The sequence below is a fragment of the Pinus tabuliformis genome, chromosome 6 (assembly GCF_031772625.1).
Source record: "Pinus tabuliformis cultivar Carrire ecotype Pingquan chromosome 6, CPIR1, whole genome shotgun sequence".
NCBI lineage: Eukaryota > Viridiplantae > Streptophyta > Pinopsida > Pinales > Pinaceae > Pinus > Pinus tabuliformis.
Window position 1 is genome coordinate 85,617,828 of NC_142292.1, and position 22,346 is coordinate 85,640,173.

At 38.6% G+C, this 22,346-nt stretch overlaps 1 protein-coding gene across 2 annotated transcripts; it reads right to left on the minus strand.

The window, feature by feature from the left end:
- Window positions 1-7,623: 7,623 nt before the first annotated feature.
- LOC149257386 (uncharacterized) lies at window positions 7,624-11,108 on the minus strand. 2 transcript variants are annotated; one of them, XR_016256741.1, is made up of 3 exons: window positions 10,781-11,106; window positions 8,043-9,194; window positions 7,624-7,947 (listed from the first exon to the last, which is right to left on the minus strand). XR_016256741.1 is itself a non-coding variant. In XM_089414220.1 (3 exons), the coding sequence occupies exons 2-3, from the start codon at window positions 9,179-9,181 to the stop codon at window positions 7,943-7,945; spliced, it is 1,068 nt and encodes a 355-aa protein (XP_089270346.1). In that variant the 5' UTR covers window positions 9,182-9,194; window positions 10,781-11,108; the 3' UTR covers window positions 7,624-7,942. The 2 variants fall into 2 exon arrangements, 1 of the variants encoding a protein (XP_089270346.1); XM_089414220.1 differs by having other exon boundaries at window positions 8,119-9,194; window positions 10,781-11,108.
- Between the last annotated feature and the right edge of the window lie 11,238 nt (window positions 11,109-22,346).

Sequence of the window (22,346 nt, forward strand, 5' to 3'; positions counted from 1 at the left end):
AATTTTTTAGATTTCCCACAGGTCAAAAATTGCAAATATAATTGTATTTAAATTGTAATAAGTGTAGTCTAGAGAAGTTGTATGGGGTATGAGTAATCAAAATTACACCTCTCACCCTCAACTTTCTACTATAACACACTTTGAGAGGTTAATAATGTGTTTTGAACCCTCAAAACCCACTTTTCCTAAGTTTAGTGGGAAATCTGGCAATTAATTAAGCCGGAAATTAAATAAATGGAGAGAAATAAAGATCCACACATGCTAAATGTTGTGGAAATGAGGTGGAAAATTATGGGGGAGTTAAAATGAAGTCCCAAGGTGACATGGACTCCTAAAATCAAGGAAAGGACATGTGCTCAAATAAAATTGAATTTCTAGCATTAAATGAAAAAACTGCTTGGAAATTTGAATTTGTGAAGTTAATGCACATTTGAGAGAATATTTGGTGGAGATTTTTGTGGGAAATTATCCCCACATGGGTTACCACTCATATACACTTGTCATTCCACCATAAAATTCGAATTTGGCACATAAGGGAAGAATAAAATGATGTCCATTTGCCACAATTCGATTTTTACACTTAGCATTAGAGCTTCATTCAACAAATTCGAATTTCTCTTTGGAATTGTCACTTCATGCCACTTGTTTAATCACTTTTACATTAGGATTAGCTCTAATGCCATTTGTCATTGTCATTTTTCATTGGGATTTGCTCCCAACTCTCTATATAATAGAGTCATGGACTCTTACATTGTATAATATTGTTAATAGCTATTGTGCTTGCAGAAGCGTTGCTGCCTTGTACACTTTCGGAAATATCAATAAAGGCTTTGGGGTTTCATTCATGGGGTGTTGTTCATTTTCAAGTGTGATGAATTGTTGAGCATTAGCATAATTTCTTTTACTCGTGTTTTGATCTAATTTGCTTCCACATGCTCTTGTAGATTTGTTAATGTAGAGATATCTTGTATTGATATTTGATTTAGAAGTATGCTCTAGGTATAGAATGCTCTAGTTGGTTTTAAATAAATCTCTAGAGTTTCTTTTCATTGTTTAAAGCGAAATTTATATGGAATTAATTATTGATTGAAGCTTTGTAGAGGGAACATCTTGTTGGGATTACAGAATTAAACATAAAGGGAAGTCTTTGGAGAGACCGACCCACTCTTGATACATTCTTAAAAGAGCTCTCATTTGTTCTTTGAACGTTCATAGACTTATCTTACAAAGTGGTTTTGTAGGGATTTCGGCCCATAGCTTGTGCACAAGTTGAGAACTTCTAAATTTAAATCTCTTTTAAAAAAACATTGTACTTCATTTCTTTCATTTGCTATCTAAGAGGTTGAAGATGGCTAAACAATGACGAGGGTTTACTCACTCTTTAGCTTAGCCTTTTGTAAATTATAATTGTATATATACATTTTATCTTGTTGGTTTTTCCATTAATACTTAACTTGTTTTGCAGCCATTGTTTGGATTGTTTGCTAACTCTTGTGTGACAAATTTGAAGAGCAACTTCTCGCAACATCTAACAAGTGTTTGCAGGACCTCTGGCAAGTGTCAGGGGTTCGATTTCCAAAGATGTCGTGAGCCCTTTTGAGACTTATTTTGGCCAAGTTGAGTTCACTAGAGGGTTGCCCATTTTCCTCTTTAAGTAGTGGGCATTTGGAGGAAACTCACACCTTGTTTTCTTTGCGTAAGCTTTGTGAGATTTTGTCACTACTTTCTCAAGAAAAGAGGTTTAGTGTTCGAGTTTCAAGCAATTATTGTAAGGATTCTCCTTACGTTTAGTTGAGGACTTTGAAAGACCCTCTTCTCATTGTAATATTAATAAAAGATCTAACTTATTTGTGGGAGCTTGAGATTTCTCCCATAATAACCTATCTCCCCATTTAGAGGGAGGCTTCTCTTAGGTGGACTGACATTTGCATAGTTTGAGCTTTCATATTTCATTCACTTATATGCATGCTTTAATTGGGAATTAACACAACTTCACTATCACATTTCATTAAGTTAAAATTTGTTACAATTTCATTTGAGCTTTGCATTTTCTTTCTCATTGTTGCTTGGAGCTACAAGCGTACACTTTACTTTGGACAATTCATCCTTTACATGCAAGCATTTTAAATTCTTAACAAACTTTGATTCGTTTCCATTTACCTTGATAGATTGTTTCCTGAGCACTTGAATACATGCTTCAATTTTATGCTACATTGTTATCTTTAATATTGGAACAATTTATTTTCATTGTCTATTTGAAACAAATTTTACTTTCAAACAAATTACTTGTATCATTTTAATTCATTTGATGAAACACATGCAACATTTGTAAACTGATTTTATTCCTCCAATTGAAGTTATAATTGCAACTTATGTTGAACACTATTTCATTTTTAAGCATTGCAAATCAATCTTTTCGAAACATTTGCATGTATCTGTTAGACCCCTATACTACTAGTGTAACCCATTATTGTTATTAGTATAACCCACTTATTATATTGATGTACTCATGTAGTGCCCATATTGTTACTATTGTGCCCCATAGAAACCCATTATTGTTATTATTGTGGCTTTATATTATTATTGTTAGGTCGGCTGGATTATATTGTAACTCCTTAGACTCCTATATATAGAAAGGAGGTTTTGTCAATTGAATCATCCAAGAATTGTTCATTCATGTAATGTAAAGGAGGTTGCCCCCTCGAAGAGGCTGAATTCTAAGGCGTTGATCTATCTTTTCTATCTTTTCTTGCGCTGGTTTCATAACATTTGGTATTAGAGCTTTAGATTCTAGGGTTTCGCTGCTCCAAACAGGTCATCGTGGCATTTTCACTATAACTTTTTTCTGTGACGTTTCATAAGTCGCAAAAAAAACCCATTTGAGAAGAGATCGCGTTGAACCTTGGGTCCGAATTTCAGAGTTTTTCGCACGATATTTGTGGAGATATGATCTGAGGAAGTTGGTCATTTGCAAACTCCTGAATTACATTCAAAACAGGTGACCTGAGTAAAATCGTCATAACTTTCTCTTTGGGGATCGGATTGAAATTTCGTAAGGAGGTAAAAAAGGAGGGCGAACTGTAGTTTCTTGTATGTGTGTTTCAGATTCAAAGATTGAAACAGTAACTTGTGGCACGTCGTACAAATTCGCTCTACTGAACTAGTCTAAAAGCAAGTCACTGTGGGAGATTTCACATAACTCTTCCTTAGAGAATCCAATTTGGGTCAGACTTGTGGCATTGGAAAGAGGACACAGAGGGCTACTACAAGTCAGAATTTTAGAACTTGAAGATCTGAAATTACAGAGTTACAGTCGTTTCAAGTTCAAGCTCCTAAAATCAAGAAAAATCAAGATGAGGAAGTTTGATGGCAAAGATCCAGTAAATTGGATACTTCAGATGGAGCAATATTTTGATCTACATGGTGTACCATTGTTACAAAAGGTATGTATTGCATCTTCATATTTAGAACCTGATCAATTTTTATGGTATGAAGGGCTTTGTTCTCGTAAACGACTTGTTACGTGGTCAATTTTCACGGAGGAAATGATAGCACATTATGAGTATATAAAGAGCAACACCTTCTTTAGAGCAACACCACAACAATTGGAAAGAGTAAAAGGGATTTGTGACATAGTGGAAAGAAAAATTATGGAAACCAAGAAGCATACCCCTCACAACTATAAAGATGGAAGTGTTGTTTCTCCTAGCCTTCCGCAACCTACAAGAGTTACACCACAACAATTGGAAGAAAAAAGAGAAAAAGGACTTTGTTACAATTGTGATAAAAAATGCACTAAAGGTCATAAGTGTGCTGAGAAGAAATTATTTTACATAGAATATGAAGAGGAGGGAGAAAAGGATCAAAAAACATCAAAAGAAGAGGATCTACGCCAAGGCCCCACCCCAGGGAAAGAAGAAATGAATCAGACCATATCTTGTAAAGCATTGGCAAGAATTACCACTCCTCAAACTCTCAAGATAGAAGGACATATCAAGAAGAAAAAGATGCAAGAAGTGAAAGATCACATCGAGAAAGAAGAAATGAATCCAACCATATCTTGTAATTCATTGTTCGAAATTACCACTCCTCAAACTATCAAGATAGAAGGACATATCAAGAAGAAAAATGTTCAAGAAGTGAAAGATTACATCGAGCATCAAGAAATGAATCCTACCCTTGTAAAGGATTGGAAGAAATTACCACTCAAACTCTAGAGATAGAAGGACATATGAAGAAGAAAAAGGTTCAAGCAGTGAAAGATCACATTGAGCATCAACAACAAGTTCTCCAACTTTTAAAGGATAACGTCACTTCGGTGCAAAATCAAACGAAACAACAGGTAGATCAACATCGTAGTGAAAAATGTTTTGATGTAGGTGATTGGGTATTTTTACTGCTACATCTCAAGCAAGCTATTTATGAGAAGGAAATATTGGCAATACTACATGCACTTAAAAAATGGCGACCATACCGAATGGGAAGACTCTTCAAGGATGAGGATGTGGAAGCATTGTTTTGTGCTATTTATATTATCCAACCAGATTGGATAAATGAAGCAAGGGAAGAATGGAAGAAGGACGAAGAAGTATGGCCGCTTATTCAAAAGTTGCAAAAGATCCCAATTCAAACAATATTGCCAAAAATTGAAGAGGAATGAAAAATCATATTAGAACCTGGAGCAGTCACAGAAACAAGAACCCGACAGCTACGAAATCGATCAATTTCATAGTATCTCATCAAGTGGAAGAACTTACCTGCTGAAGATTCCACATGGGAGGACAAGAATTTTGTACAGAAGCATCAAGAACTACTCAAGCGTTGAGGACAACGCTTTCTGAAGGAGAGGGGCATGTTAGGCCCCTATACTACTAGTGTAACCCCTTATTGTTATTAATATAACCCACTTATTATATTGATGTACCCATGTAGTGCCCATATTGTTACTATTGTGCCCCATAGAAGCCCACTATTGTTATTATTGTGGCTTTATATTATTATTGTTAGGTCGGCTGGATTATATTGTAACTCCTTAAACTCCTATATATAGAAATGAAGTTTTGTCATTTGAATCATCCAAGAATTGTTCATTCATGTAATGTAAAGGAGGTTGCCCCCTCGAAGAGGCTGAATTCTAAGGCATTGATCTATCTTTTCTATCTTTTCTTGAGTTGGTTTCATAACAGTATCATTATTTTAATTTGGGGAATAAATACAATTTGCATTCATCTAAGCATTTTAGTATAAGAAGGCCCCAAGCTTCATTAAAATTTTACCTCCAACATAAGTTGGTTGAAGTAGAGATATTAAAAATCTTCCACTTCTCTATTGACTCTTCAATGTGAGATCCATATCATTAGGCAATGGTAAAGTCTGAAAATTGAAGAGTCAAATTGTAATCTTGTTATATAACTAATTAATAAAATTAACCAAGAGCACTTTTCATTACATAAGAAAAGCAAATATTGTAATCATTTCAAACAAATGTTTTCTTTTCATGTTTTAAGTCTAATTGCATATTGATGTCTTGGTTTAGCACTTTCTTTCTTTTACATTTCCAAAATATGTTTCACATGTTTTGATTTATAAAGTTATTATCTCAAAAGCATTTTGTATCTTACATATCTTATGCTAACAATTTTTATTTACATTTCTGGATTACTTTGTGTTTTCCTTTGAAAGCATTGCATTTTACTTTGAATAAATATATCTTTAAATTGTTGAGCAAATTCCTCATAAACCACTGGTTTTATGGGTTTTAATCATCATATTAAATTGGCATTGTTATTTCAAGTTGCTCACTTCATATTTGCCCATAAATACTTAAAAATAATCCATTTTCACAATAACACTCTTCTAAAAACTCAAATCTTTTAACTTAACTTTTCATTGGGGACCACCCCATTAGCTAACCTAAGAAATAGCTCAAACAAAAAGAGTTGGAATTAGTGTGACAACCCCTTCTTTGAATTCACTGCCACCAACCACACCTTGTGGGGTTGAAGACTTTTCTCACTAACTTGTAGATAGGTGTAGGGGGCAAGGTCAACAGATTCCACTTGCTAATTTGGCATTTTAAATTCCAAAGTCTATAGGCACAGAACTAAATGTTGATCGAGAATAGGCATCAGTGGTTTCAATCCCACACCCAACAATTGTGGTTTAACCAGTCAAATTGTGGCAGTAAAAAGGAATGTGTTAACCTCACATCGTTCACACCCATATATTTGAGGTTCAGCGCATCTCAATGCTTGCGGTCCACTCCAGTCACCTGTGATTGGCTTGTTATGAGTTCCTCGCTATAGATTCATATGTTGGGAGTCCCCTATCCTCTGACGTATTGATACCAAGTTCCAAACACATTTTCAGTACTAACAGCAGCTGGTCGAAAACATAAAACACATTTTTTATGTTCTCCCTTATTTCCCCACCCTAACCTAGTGTCCCCACCGTTTTATGTTTAATATTTAATATATTATTTGCCTCACCCCACCTAGTCTCTGCTATAAAGTTGGCAGGCTACAATGTGAATCACCTCAACCTGCATGATTTGTGCAAAAAATTATCCTGTTTGCTCATCTTTGTGACAGTATAAAGACATCATTGATTTTTCTCAGCTACATATGACCTAGCTGGCCACAGATTGTAGCTTCTACTCTCTTCCTACAATTGGCGGGTTGGGGCCAAGAGGTAACTGGGGACGAACAATTCTATAGCAAGTACTGACTTATCATTGTAAGTTTCAACTTTATTTGGATTGACCGTATTATATAACCAATGAAGAAAATCTGTCTCTGCAACTTCACGAGTAGTTTCAATTTTATTTGGATTGACCGTATTATATGACCACTTCAGAAAATCTGTCTCCGCAACTTCACGAGTGGTGGTTTCAATTTTATTTCGATTGACCGTATCTGCAACTCCACGAGTGGTGTACTACATTGCTGTTCAATCCTTTTTACAGCTCGTCTGATCACTTTTGCCAGGTTCAGTGACCACCTTGTGGACCTTCTCTGTCAAAAGGGTTAAAAGGTACCCCGTAGTGATGACAGCATCCTTGTTATGCATCGGTTAAAGTAATGTAAACAGCCTTAACCTCAAATTTTGTAATATTCAAATTTTAAAAATCATCAAATAACCAGCTCATGCTCTCTTCCAAATACCATGCCTACATGATACATTTGATTATACATATTCTAGTACATATTTCAAATGCCATGCACATTTCACAATACGCATTCTAGTGCATAGAGCATGTCTCAAGTGTCATGCATAATGGAATGGAAAGAATCTGCAATTGCAATTCAATACACTTAAATCCAGAACGTACGCAAGTGCTGAAACCATACACGATAAACAATGAGGAGATTTTCTGAATACAATTGGCACATTGGTTTCATTTCAATTTTTTGCAACCCTGAACATCAAACGGTCAGAAATGTCAAAATATATGCCCATAAACGGAATAAAGAGAAAATATATGCCCATAAACGGAATAAAGAGAAGGCTGATAAGTTTCGAACCCAACACTTGCCCATTAAGAATAACCGGTCAAACTGTTTAAAATCTGTAAAAGAAAAATCCAGATGTATCATGTAACTACCATAACTTTGCAAGGCATGATAATACTTGAAGCAAAATTATCAACATTAAAAACCCACTGTAAAGGTGGAAAGGGAAATATGAACAATACAGATTATTTTTGAAGAGAAACAATTATGACCGTTCCAATTACAGATATAAACATCGATTTTATAGGTTCTACAAAATCTTTTGAATGCTCTCTTCATTACCATATAAATCAAAATAACACATATTTCCCCTCCCAATTCCCGTTTGAGTGAGAACAGGAAAGCGTAGCATTTTTAGTGCTAATGCTAGCTCAGTGAACCTTGCAAAAACTCCATCCTTATCGTGTGTGCTGGTCGTTCACAGCTATCGTTCAGTCTGCAGGATGATCAGAACATTTTGTAAGTACTCAAAATATATATAACTCAAAGCGGTGCTTCATTTGAATTAGACTCCGTAATCCATGAAAATACCTCTGCTTGAAAATAGTAGGGCGTGACTGAGAAAAAAAAAAAAACCCAAATTTTCCAATATTAAGTCAATGTTGACCTCTGTGCCTCCTGTTCGAGAACCTTGTAAACCGACTTCTAGCAAACCTTATAGGTCCTCTCGCATTACCCCCGGAGATATCATCCTCGGCAGTAACATCATTACCAGCTCCAGAATCCTCTTCACTCAAAGTTAAGGCCTGCCCCAACCTGTTGTGATCTTGGGAAGATATAGTTCTTCTGACTGTAATCCGAGCATGGGGATCCAGATACTGGACAAGAAGTAGAAAAGACCACCAGTCACCTTCATCAGCAGAAAAATCACCGTCATTGAATCCATTATCAATATTGCCATTCTCAATGACATAGTCCCCAAATACCAAGGCACCAGGCATTGTCGATCGAATAGTGCTAAGAACGTCACCAATATTACTTTCTTGTTCTAATCTTTGCCAGTTTCTCCGCCGAACAGGGTCTACTTTTGTCGGTTGTGCACATGGATGATCAATTCTTGCATGCCTTCGCAACTGTGCATAATTCCCTGAAAATGGACAGGATTCCTGTGCACAGCTCCTTGTCTTTGTATCTAAATATCTTCGTGCTTCCTGAACAACTGTCGAACCTTTCACTTGTCCTCTGCAAAGTGGACAAGTCATTTTTGATCTTTCATGTCTATCCAGCTCCACACCTGCATTATGTTGGATATCTTCTTCCCCGGATATGTTTTCAGTTCCTGATACTGTATCTGACATTATGTCATCAGATCCTGAATTGCTTACAGATTCTTGATTTGAGGGAGAGCTTTCATCTGCATCATCTGAACCAGGTAATGTTGCATGAAATGCGGCACTCATTTTCTTGAATTGATCAAGGCAATTCGAGTGCCTATAGCTCGTATCACACATATAAGGACGACAACCTTTCTCATAGGACGAACACAAGAGAAGAACGGCATTATGTGGGGGATTCATACATATGGGGCAGACAGCATCTTCCCAATCCTTCTTTAACAAAGGTCTTCCTGAATCAGAGGAATTTACTTGTGACCCCCTGGTGTCAGGGTAAGGAGCTAATGCTCTAGATTTTCTGGATGCCTGTACCCGATTACTTTTTTCTTTAGGCATTGAGATAAACCACCTGACAACAAAAGAACAGTTTTTTCAATAGCTAGGAAAGAAAAATAAGCAGCATAGAGTTGAGAAATCTGATCAGAATGTTCACCCATTTCAAGTCAAAAATAGCCACAAGAGGTTAAACAGCTTGATGAAAGTGCTTATTGTCTTAGACTCAAACATGGTTCAAAACTCACAAAAGTGGCAGGTTCAGCTCTGCAAGGCTGGGCAAAGGTGGTGGAACCATCATGGCTGTTGAGTCACGCAACGTGGCCTCATGCCCCTCCTGAAATGTCCTTAGGTTTTCAGGATTCTTGTGCAAGGTGGTCTTATGCCCCTCCAGATGAATACCCACGAATAGTGTACCAGGTTCAGGTCATGGCCTTAGGTTTTCAGGATTATGGATCTCAGATGGCTCCTCTTGAAGCGTTCTCCATTTCAATTCAATTAAAAAATCAATCATAATGTTTATCCACTTCAATTTCAGTCCAACTCTTATCCCTACATGGATTCAAAACTATCCGAAAATTTTGATTTTGATTTGGAACCGGCAAAGCTAAAGGCTCAAATGCGACTCTGGTTATGAGGAACCCATGTTCTAAGGTCAGCACTGTCCACTCATAAAATATTTATCATTGCACTTATCCGCTTATGTTTTTGCTCACAGGACTCCCGGTGACCAGTGAGACTCAAAATGGTACAGTGAAAAACATAGTAACCGTCTATCACGAATACTTCCTGTAGGAATGGTCCAGGTTCAATTCCTGGCGTGTACGTTTTCCACAAACTGCAGCAGCAGCCAAGACTAGGTGAAAGACCCAGTGGCCTTGATGGCCCATGGATACCGTGAACCAACTGTATAGCCGGTTTTGTTATCGTGCATCGTTGCACAAATGTTTAAAGAGAGAGACAGTAATTAACCCTGACCAAAAAAGAAATCATTTTTTAACGTTTCTATCTATACCAATGGGACATGTTCCCACATCCCCAATCCGAGAACGTTGCAATTAAAATATCCAGGCAAGAGCACTAGCATTAGCACAAGCGACCCAAGGGAAAACATGTCAAGCAAAGGAGACTTGAACGTGGTGGAGTTATTCATTAACCAAAAGAGCAAAACGAATTCATTCTGTAATTTATCCATACAGGCAAAAGGCTAGGTCAAGCCAGACATGACAAGAGGGAATTATTGCCAATCCAGGAACATGGCAATTAATGCATCCAGGCACGAACATTACCATTAGCACAAGCGCAGCACAAGGGAAATCATGCCAAGCTAAGGAGACTTGAACCTGATGGAGTTATTCGTTAACCAAAAGAGCAAAAATGAATTCATTCTGTAATTTATCCATAAAGGCGAAAGGCTAGGTCAAGCCAGCCCTCACAAGAGAGAATTTCAGAATGGTTTCTAAATTATAAAAGAAAAGCCCCAAATCTGGAATTTTATCCGCGCCTAAGACTGGCCCTAATTGTTTATTCGTTCCCGTCTGAAATAATTCTCCAGCGACTCAAATTCAGACTAAATAAAACATAATATAAATAGTGAAGAATTCGAATCACGCATTTTTGTGGGTAAATCAAAAGGGTTAGCTTCAGATGATTTAAACTTGCCTTGAGAAGGATATCTTCTGATTAATCCACTGGGCAGGAGATCGATAACCTGAATCGTTCCCAACGTATTATGGATCGCGTGTTCGAACCCTGTAACTCCCTTTGGCTTATGTAGAAGTTGGGTTCTTGTACCTCTGATATGCCTCGGCTGGGACGACGGGACTTATCCTGTGAAGGTGGGGTGAACTGCCCTGGGAGGGAAATAAATAATAATTACGGGGGTAGAAGGCAATTAAAACCTCATTTCCTCTGACATTTTTATTATATAAGTGAAGTGCGGGGAAGATTACAAATACTTCTTTTCAGGTCCGGAACAATCCAGGAATTCCTATCGTGGAAGTTGAAACTGTTTTGATTTTTTAATCAGAATATTTAAATGTTTTTCTGTGCCATATAGTCTAAATCTGTGGGACAGTCCCACAGGTTGTTTGTAGAGTCAAGGTTCGTTTCACTTTCATGGTGGTTTAGTGATGAAGGTTGAACGTAATTATTTCGAAATTATATTTTTATTAGTCGATCAAAAATTCATTTCATTATGATGGGGTTAAAATGCATTTCCAAAATTATATAATGGAGTATGGGAAAAAACATTAAATAAAATAAAAAATATTTATTATAATTATTTAAGATTAAAAAAAAATTGTTTGGGGTAGAAGAATATGAAGATTTGGTTTGTATTGAGAGTAGTTTTATAACCTACTAATTTTTGTGTTTCTAGTTATTATTGATATTTCAACATTCTCTTAAAGGTTTTAGTTAATTTAGAGTTTTTTTATTTCGCTTGGAATTTATCAATATTGTAGCATAATAAAGCTTTGGTTAGTACACATATTTGTACTTGTCTAGTGAATATATAAACTTTTAGAACAGAAGACATTAATTTTTGTATAAAATTATTTAAAAAATTTAACATATTAAAATATTTATAAAAAAATTAAAAATTTAAATATTTAAATATTTAAATAGCATGCTTTAACTATTGGGCGTGTTCTATTTTTTCGAGATAAATTTCTAAATTGATTTTATCTAAAATTTGGCAATGATTTTTTGGAATGTTAAATTTGAATTGTATAATTTATACTATCCAAAAAAATATTTTAAATAACAAAAATCACAATTTTATATATTATTTTATTGGCAACTCCAATTAAAAAGACAAAAACGTGGTTATTTAAATAGTTTAATTTTTTTAATGTATTTTTTAGTAATTTTTATTTAAGTTATGAAAAAAATGGTAAATTTGAAATGGTAAATTTATTTGTGCTAAATTATAAAGCTATAAAGCTATAAATTTATTGAGATAATACATAAATAAACTTTATGTGAATGGTAGACAAGTCTCAAATTTTGAGGGCCTTGCCTCTATGGCAAGAGATCACTTTCAATCTCTCTTTCAAGAGCTTGCCAGGATAAATATTGCAGAAGTAATCAGGGTGGCTCAAAGTTTTCCCAGTTTTGTAAATGAGGAAGTGAATAGGGATATGGAGGAGGAGGTCTCTCAAGAAGAGTTGAAAGTTGTTTTGGTCAACTTTCAAAAAGACAAAATCCCAAGGCTTGTTGGGTGGCGTGTGGAATTTTTTGTGAGTTTCTTTGATATCATTGGGATGGATTTACTTGAAGTGGTAAAAGAGTCCAAAAGGGAAGGTAAAGTTTTGGTGGCTTTCAACTCGACCTTTATTGCTCTCATCCCCAAAGTTGACAAGCCTTATACTTTTGAGGATTTTCGCCCAATCTTCTCATGCAACTATCTCTATAAGGTCATTTCTAAGGTTATTGTCAATTGGTTAAAGTTGGTCTTGTCTCGTATTATTTCCAACGAGCAATTTGGCCTTTTGGAAGGTAGGCAAATCCATGAAGCCATTGGGGTGCAATAGGAGGGTCTTCATAGTGTAAAAACCCTTAGAACAAAAGGTGTCATCACTAAAATTGATATATCCAAACCATATGTGATCCAAAATGGATCTAACATAGACTTCTATGTCTATGAATTTTCCTCACAGAGGAAAAATGAAAGTCAAAGGATGCTTCTGGAAATAGTCTCATTGCATAGATCTCTTCAATCTGAATCTAATGCAATTTGAATGGGCAAAAATGGACTTCGGATGAAGAAGTTGTTGCAAAAAGGAGATTGCCCATTATCCTTAGAAAAGGAGGCAGATCCTTATGAAAATGGGCTTAAGGCTTTATATGTGTTCCTTAAGGAAATCGCATCGGAAAGGTTCAAAGTGTGGAGTAGTAGGCCTTAATGGCTCCCCGATAGCGATCTCCGATATATCGCATTGGAGGAAGGCCTTCGCGCGACATCGGAACCCGGGCGAGCCGATAGAGCGATTGCGACCGGCGAATCGGCGATCGGCACAGTCAAAGGGAAGACCCCCGAGGCTGTTGCGATAGCAATATGCGATGCGCTGATATCGGCAATCAGTGATTGGCGATCGGTGGATTGCAACAATACAAAGGGTCGTTACAAATGCGATATGGAAATGAGCGATATCGGCGATTGGGCGATCGGGCGATCGAAGGAGCAGAGACACAGTCTATTGGGTCGATGCGATGGCGTCAATATGCGATAGTGCCGACATGCAATTGCAATAGCGCGATCGGCAATCGGCTAATCCCCGATACAGGGGCCATTGTAACTAGCGACATGCGATTGCGATATGCGATCGGCGACCAGCGATCGACACAAAGGAGCCATGCCAATGGACATGCGATTGCGATATGTGATCAAGGCCCGCGCCCGATAGGATTATGGACGCGATTGAATCCCATTTGAAATCCGGATTTGCATTCAAACATTAGATTTCTGTGTATTTCCATGTATTTGTCAAATTCATGGGTTTTGAGCATTTCGTTGTGCAACTTGCGATAAGCGATATTAGGATGGACCCGAAAGGTTTATAGAGCTGGCTTGATATTATTTGAGTTCCGGCTTAAAGGCTCGTAGTGTGCTTTCGCGAGTTTTGCCTATGTATTTCCGTTATATTGCTATTTCCGGGATTAAGGTAGAAGAAAGGCCACCGGTTCCTTTTCATTGTAAAATGGCTCCTGTCATTTATGCCACGCTATAAGCAGGCGTTGTAACAGGAATGCATTATACGTAGAGAGCCACAGAGCTAGATGGCCAGTCGTAGAGCCAGAGAGCCAGAGGGCCAGTCGAAGAGACACAGAGCCGCAAAGGAATGATTCCTCATGAGGAGAGACAGAGGAATGGTTGGGGGAACCACAGAGTCAGAGGATTCCTCAAAAGCCAGAGATTATGACTCTCACAGGGGAGCTCACAAAAATGTAGCATCAGAGAAATGAGTTCTCTCTCGAGGGAGCTCACAGCTGGGGGCAAACAGAATCGCAAAGTACTGTCCCCCCCTTCGCAGAACTGATAGAGCTGAGAGCCACAAGGCCGTAGAGCTAGAGAGCTCAAGAAAGCCTAAGAAGCCACCAGAGGTTGGGGCAATGGCAAAGGGGTGATTCCTCAGGAGCTAAGCGCAACAGAGTTGTAGAGCCAGAGAGCTTGAGCGCAGCAGAGTTGCAAAGCCAGAGAGCCGCAGAGCCATAGAGCTCAAAGCAGACTTCTGAGAGCCATGATGTTGTAATGAAGTTCATAACAACAAAGAGATCGAAATGGTCAAGCTATTGTTGATGTCCAAGGTGTGCTGAAGACAGAAGAAGGAATTCCAAAGACAGTAAAAGAATTTTGAGGGAGTTGGTGCAAGCTAGAGCTCAAGATAGCTCAGAGCTCTGATTGAAGGAGTCTAGTCCAAAGAAGCCTAGATTTGTCTGCAGAGTATGGACAACCAGGGATAAGATGGTATTCTAAACCCATAGGTTGAGTTGTAAACCAATGGAGTTGAGTGTGGAACTAGTAAAAGAAAGATTACCATAATCTCAGAGAGCCTAGTTGAGTTGACTAGAGCTCACGGAGATGTAGCCCAAGAGGTTTGGGTGAACTCCTAATTATATTGTTGCCTTATGTGTTTGCTAATTTGCTATTTTATTTACTGTTACGTGTGTTTAAATATCAGCATAAGCAAATATACATAAGCACTTGAACAGTTTAAAAACAAGCACAAACATACACCTCTTTCAAGCACTTTTAATTCCGAAAATTGTCAAGCATAAGTTAGATCTTGGGAATATATAAGCTTTGGAGTGGGAGAGGTTCTTGTAAGCTGACAAGAACCCTTTAGTGCCCCATTTCAGATCAGGTGGTATCAGAGCAGGTTATATCCGAGATGGTTATATCGGAGCATCAAGTTTTTATTAAGCCCACCTTCAAAGAAGGTTATATCGGAGCTCAAGTTATACTAGAGCAGGTGGTATCATGAAGTAGATGGTATCATGATGCAAGTGGTATGAGATCAGAATGCTTGATTGACAAAGAAATATATTTGCTTGCTCAACTCGAAAGGTGTTCAAACAGTAGAAAGAATTTATCTGTTTGATTGTTTGTAAACTGACTGTTGTGTGAGTTTGCAGAGGTGAAAGCTATTGATAGTTAAGTCCAGGACAGGACAAGAAGGAAGAAGGGCTGAAGGCATTCTTCTTATCCCAAAGGACCTCAAAGCAATCCTCAAAGCACAAGAGGTTTGTTGCAAAAGGTTGCTTGAATAAGCTCTTTGTTAATCTTGTTTGAAGTTATTTTGTTCATTTTGATAATGACTACTTCTACAAGTGAGTCCTCAAATTCTTCTTTCTTCATAAGATTCTTTGGTGAAGACATGACGCAAGACTTATTCATCATGATGGATATGGTGAGAGAAATGTATGAGGATGAAAGGAAGAGCACTAGACTTAGAGAGCAGTTGAATTCCATGAAGGAAGAGAAGCAGTTGCTTTCTAACAAATTGCAGGAAATGGAGAGGCAACTTCATATTGCAAATATGAACTTGGAAAGGATGGATGAGTTGGAGACACAACTCTTTGTTGCCAAAGAATCCTTAGTCAAGTATCAGCTTGAAGAAGAGGTAAACAATTCCTATTTGTCTTCAATTTCCTCTAAGAATGTTTATATTGGTTCTTTTGAAAAACATACCAGAGGCATAGGTTCCAAGTTAATGTCCAAGATGGGCTATGAAGGAAAAGGCTTGGGAAAACATGCACAAGGTATTGTTGAGCCAATAATGGTTGAGGAAAGGCCTAAGTATTTGGGTCTTGGCTATGGACAATCTTATGGAGAAAGTTCCAAAGCTGCCATGAAGGCCATTGAAATAGTTCCAAGAAGGAGTTTCATTGCAGGTCTTCTACCTCAAGAGTGTGAAGATTGTATTCTTGGGGAATGCAATAGTGTGAAGCATAATTTGCAGAAAGAAGGTGTATATCAGCATACACTTGAACTGGAGAGTTGTGGAAACTCTGAAAGCCTTGAAGAGATTGATGGTGTTCCAAAGGGAGCCACTTATTCATTTGATTCACCTCCTTATGAAGGTAATAAAGGTGAAAAGGAAAGGTATAAATCTGGTTCTAACCATATTCCTTTTGATTATGTAAAGCATGGTAAATTTCCACATAAGCATGGGAAAATATTTGCATGTTCCTTTTGTGGTTTGGTTAACCATAATGTTTCTAGATGTTGGAAGAGAATGGCCACATACAAGAAACTTTTGAAGGAAAAGAAGCAAGAAGCCAAAGGTCTATTGGACAAAGCAAATCATGTTGTCAAGAAGATGCACATGCATTGCACTTACTTCCATAAGCAAGGACATATTTCTGCAAAATGTTGGACTCTGAATCCAACAATGCATCCACGAAACTTGAAGAAGGTGGAAAGAGAAAATGACAGGAATGGAAAGGAAGATTCCATAAATGATGTGTTTCAAGATGATTCACATGTTAATGTTGATGTACAGACAAAGGAAGGACCTTTGAAATGGATTGGTAAGAAATGGTTAGAATTCTTATCCAATTAAGGTTGCATGTATTTTTGAAAATGCATTATATCAAGTTGCATCTATTTGCATTTCTTTGTTAATGAGATGCAAGTTGCAGGATTTTACCAAGAAGGTGAATGGAAAATTTGAGTAGGAGACTCACTTTATTGCTACAACATTATATTTCATTTCAGCTTCAAAAGTGAAGTGTACTTAAGCGAAATTTGAAGAACATGTAGATGTGATTAACTTGAAGGGTTGATTACTTTGTTTTTAAGCATGCATGTAATGTTAATGTTGACTTGGAAAAAGTTGATTTGGTCTCCAAGATAGAGATAATGGTGAAGTGTTTCATCTTTGAAAAGAACTCTAGAATTCTTTTTCTACATGCTTGACTTGAAGGGTCAATTGTTTTAAAGGCGTGTTTTGTTGGCTTGTTATCTAGTCAATCATTTGTATGCAAATGTAAAGACATGGAGGTGTTCACAAGATGTGAAATCTGTTTCTTTTGTTGAAGCAGGAGTTTAGGCCATCCAGGTGTTGTATGTAATCTTGTTATTGTTAACAGTTGTTGTTGACAGTATGTCAAACAAGTACAAATGAAAATTTTGTGAAGCAAGTGTAACTTCACATTGGTTTGAGCTACCTTGGATCAATGATCAAGGCAGAAAAGTTCAAACTACCTTCTGTGACCTTCTCAGCAGAATTTTTTCCGGAAGTCAAGGAGGAAGACAGTTCTTCCCAGGAGGACAAGCACATCTAGAAAGGAAGTGTTCAAAGGATTTGTTTCAGAGGCACTATGGAAGGCAAGTGTATGGAGGCTGAAAGAAGAGGGTGAGGTACTCTCATTTACTGTTCAGATCAGTATATCAATCTTTTGAAGTCCAAAAGCTTTTTAGTGGGAAGGCGTGATCCAAAATGGATCTAACATAGACTTCAAAGTCTATGAATTTTCCTCACAAAGGAAAAATTAAAGTCAAAGGATGCTTATGGAAATAGTCTCATTGCATAGATCTCTTCATTCTGAACCTAATGCAATTTGAATGGGTTAAAATGGAATTCAGATGAAGAAGTTATTGCACCAAAGAAGATTGCCCATTATCCTTAGAAAAGGAGGCAAATCCTTATGAAAATGGGCTTAAGGCTTTATATGTGTTCCTTAAGGAAATCGCATCGGAAAGGTTCAAAGGGCGGCGCAACAGGCATTAATGGCTCCCCGATAGCGATCTTCGATATATCGCATCGGAGGAAGGCCTTTGCGCGACATCGGAACCCGGGCGAGTCGATAGAGCAATTGCGATCGACAATCGGCATAGTCAAAGGGAAGACCCCTAGGGCCGTTGCAAGAGCGATATGCGATGCGCCGATATCGGCAATTGGTGGATCGCAACAATAAAAAGGGTCATTACAAATGCGATATGCCAATGAGCGATATCGGCGATTGGGCGATTGGAGGAGCAGAGACACAGTCCATTGGACCGATGCGATGGCGTCGATATGTGACAGCGCCAACATGTGATTGTGATAGCGCGATCGGCGATTGGCGAATCCTCAATACAAGGGTCGTTGCGATTAGCGACATGCTTTGCGATATGTGATCGGTGATCGATGATTGGCGACGACACAAAGGAGCCATGCCAATGCACATGCGATCAAGGCACGGACCCGATAGGATTATGGATGCGATTGAATCCCATTTTAAATCCGGCTTTGCATTCAAACATTGGATTTCTGTGTATTTCCGTGTATTTGTCAAATTCATGGATTTTGAGCATTTCACCATGCGACTTGTGATAAGCGATATTAGGACGGACTTGAAAGGTTTATAGAGTTGACTTGATATTATTTGAGTTCCAGCTTAAAGGCTCGTAATGTGTTTTCGCGAGTTTTGCCTGTGTATTTCCGTTATATTGCTATTTCCGAGATTAAGGCAGAAGAAAGGCCACCGGTTCCTTTTCATTGTAAAACGGCTCCTGTCATTTGTGCCACGCTATAAGTGGGTGTTGTAATAGGAATGCGTTATACGCAGAAAGCCACAGAGCCAGATGGCCAGTCGTAGAGCCAGAGAGCCAGAGGGCCAATCGAAGAGACACAAAGTCGTAAAGGAATGATTCCTCATGAGGAGAGACAAAGGAATGACTAGGGGAACCATAAAGTCGAAGGATTCCTCAAAAGCCAGAGAGTATGACTCTCATAGGGGAGCTCACAAAAATGTAGCAGCAGAGAAGTGAGTTCTCTCTCGAGGGAGCTCACAGCTGGGAGCAGAGATAGAATCGCATAGTACTCTCTCCCCCTTCGCAGAGCTAAGAGCCACAAGGCCGTAGAGCTAGAGAGCTCGAGAAAGCCAGAGAAGCCACCAGAGGTTGGGGCGATGGCAAAGGGGTGATTCCTCAGGAGCTGAGTGCAACAGAGTTGCAGAGCTAGAGAGCTTGAGCGCAGCAGAGTTGCAAAGCTAGAGAGCCGCAGAGCCAGAGAGCTCAAAGCAGACTTCTAAGAGCCATGATGTTGTAATGAAGTTCAGAACAACAAATAGATCGAAATGGTCAAGCTATTGCTACTGTCTGAAGTGTGTTGAAGACAGAAGAAGGAATTCCAAAGATAGTAAAATAATTCTGAGGGAGTTGGTGCAAGCTAGAGCTCAAGATAGCTCAGAGTGCTGATTGAAGGAATCTAATCCAGAGAAGCCTAGATCTGTCTGCAAAGTATGGATAGCCAGGGATAAGATGGTATTCTAAACCCATAGGTTCAGTTGTAAACCAATGGAGTTGAGTGTGGAACTTGTAAAAGAAAGATTACCATAATCCCAAGAGAGCCTAGTCGAGTTGACTAGAGCTCACAGAGATGTAGCCCAAGAGGTTTGGGTAGACTCCTAATTATATTGTTGCCTTATGTGTTTGTTGATTTGCTACTTTATTTACTGTTATGTGTGTTTAAATATCAAATATACATAAGCACTTGAACAGTTTAAAAACAAGCACAAACATACACCTCTTTCAAGCACTTTTAATTCCGAAAATTGTCGAGCATAAGCTAGATCTTGGGAATATATAAGCTTTGGAGTGGGAGAAGTTCTTGTAAGCTGATAGAAAGCCTTTAGTTGGCCACTTTAGATCAATATGACCGAGTTTTCTAGTTGTATATCAGGTTGTTGCTGACTCATCTAGGTTTGGTGTAGTTTTCATCAACTGGATCATGGGTTGTCTGCGATCGGTTTCTTTTTTTGTTTTAATCAATGTTTTGCATCCCCTTTCATTCATGTGCAACGTGGTTTGCCCTCTTTCCCCCTTACTATTCCTTCTATTTGCAAAATGTTTAAGCCTCTTGATTTTGGATGCAAAGAACAAGGGGGTCTTTCAGGGTGTATACCTAAGATGTGGATACTCTTGGTGAAATTGTTGTTATGTTCGAGGTGGCAACTCGGATGCTTGTAATTATTTGAAATTCAACTATTGTGCACAAAATCTGGATGTTCTTGAACTTCAACATCTTAGTAGGGCTTTCACACATCATGTTGTTGATTTGGAAGCAGATTTAAAATATTTAGGTTTCCATTTAAAACCAAATTGCTACAAAAAATAAGACTCGATGTGGATAATTCAAAAGATTGAGAAGAGATTAAAATGTTGGTGCTTCAGGTGGTTGTCTCGTGCAGGAAGGTTGATCCTGGTAAAGTCAGTTCTTGAGGCAATTCATGTTTACTAGATGTCCGCGACCTAGATTCCCAAGGGGATTTTGGAAAAATTTAGACGTTTATGCTTTAAATTCTTTTGGGTTGGGACTTAGGACCAATTTTTACTCCCATGGGTGAAGTGGAATCAATTTGTCTTAACAAATCTTCTTATTGAGTGGGGCCTGTTATCACCCCAAGAAACTCTCCTAGGTTGTATTTCAGAGATGCTCGGGAACATTACAAACTCAACAAAAATGTTAGAAGATGGTGGATGAATGAAAGGAATGATGCATATTCAAGCCAGATAACCACTTCTACTATGCTTAACCCCAGACATGGGCGAACACCCCTAGACTACAAGGCTTTAGACCACCAATTACTCACAATTTCAGGAATAGGTGAGCATGGAGAATACTGACCACACCAGCAGATGCACAGGACCCTATGATGGCCGGCTGCAACCAGTTGAAAGGTTTGTAAATCTATTTCCTAATGCACAAACAGGATGACAACTCTCTGGCATTAAAATAACAGAAACCTGCATACACATTCAATAATACTTACTAGATTCTAACACAGAGGTGGGATGACAACCCCTCTAATGCTAAACATCAAGAGCACATGAAAAATGCATAACAGGTACAGCCTGGAACAAAGAAAAAGTGGAAAGTGAGCAATTAACAGCAAAAGAAGCTTGTATTAGCTGAAAATGAAGACCAGAAGCTGCAGGTATCACAGTAGTCACAGTCTCCAGAAGTTGAACCTTACATCAATACAATATCCATCAACCCTCATTACATCTTCTTTCTGGGTATATATGGAGGTTGATTACAAAAATATCTGCTATCCTAAGCGTGGAGGGGTCATAATGGACCACCAACCACATTAACTATTTGATATGGGTCTCTGATACAATCTGACTGTTTTAATAAACAAAATGACTCTTTCTGGTACTCTATTGTCCTTCTTGAGCAGCTGGAGTGAACTATGGATGAAATTCCATGCCTGATAAATGCTTTAACTACTCGATGCTGTCCTTTCCTTCTTCGGCCATACTGCTCTTAAATGGAGTAGTTGAAATATTAACTGTGCAGAGTACTTGGTAGCTAATCGCTTCATCCTTCGGGTGAATGATACAGGTTAGAGGCACGAAAACAACATGGAGGATGCATGGGCGGGACGGGAATAAACAATAGCCGTCGGATCCTGCAGATGGACGGCGGAGATTGAATCAGAGGGATCTATCGGGGAAAGCGGGCGGAGACAAATGTGGGCCGTCGGATCGCGGTCGGGCAGATTCGACAGCTATCCGGAGTGGGAGCTGCGCGAATGTTAACGAGCGGGGAACGTACGAGTAGGCGGTTAGCAGTTTCCCCGCACCGCTTACGGAGCTGCGATGGTATTCATATGCGGGCGTACGATGCGAATCATCAGCCGACACGTGGTCGATGGGACAGGCGGAAAACCGTCGCGATCGCGAGTTAACGCGCGGGCAAGTTCGCGGGTATGAAACGAGCGAATGTTGTCGGATCATGCGACGGATGGTCAGACGACGGGAAAAATGAACTTGGTTTAACGTGCGGGGAAAAGACGAAGACCGTTAGATTGAGGCATGACAATCAACGGCTATGGTTACGGCGGAAGGTTATATGGGCGCGAATTCATAGGTTAAATGCCCGGGGACTAACGAAAAGGGGCTGTCGAGGACCTTGTTGGGTTTCAGAAGGTTTAAACGGGAAATGGAAAGGCTTTATGGAGGGAAAAACAGAGATAGCAAAGGATGTGAGGATAAGTAAAAATGAAGGAGAAGAAGCTTAAATGAGCACTGCGAGCTCCCTTTTCTTCATCAACGCATGGCCGAGCTGATATTTGGTCTTCCAAATGCTAAAACATGTAGCAGAGCTAACACTAGCTCCTTTTGGGGATGAGATCCTCCCTGTGAGGTCTTAAAACCTGCAGATCAATGCCTTCCTGATGAAAACAAATTAACAAAATTCCTAGTGTTCCATTGGTTATGGAGTCTGACTAA

What these genes read in the sequence shown, in the direction of transcription:
- LOC149257386 (XM_089414220.1), bottom strand. Translation starts at nt 9,181, where the DNA reads ATGCCTAAAGAAAAAAGTAATCGGGTACAGGCATCCAGAAAATCTAGA.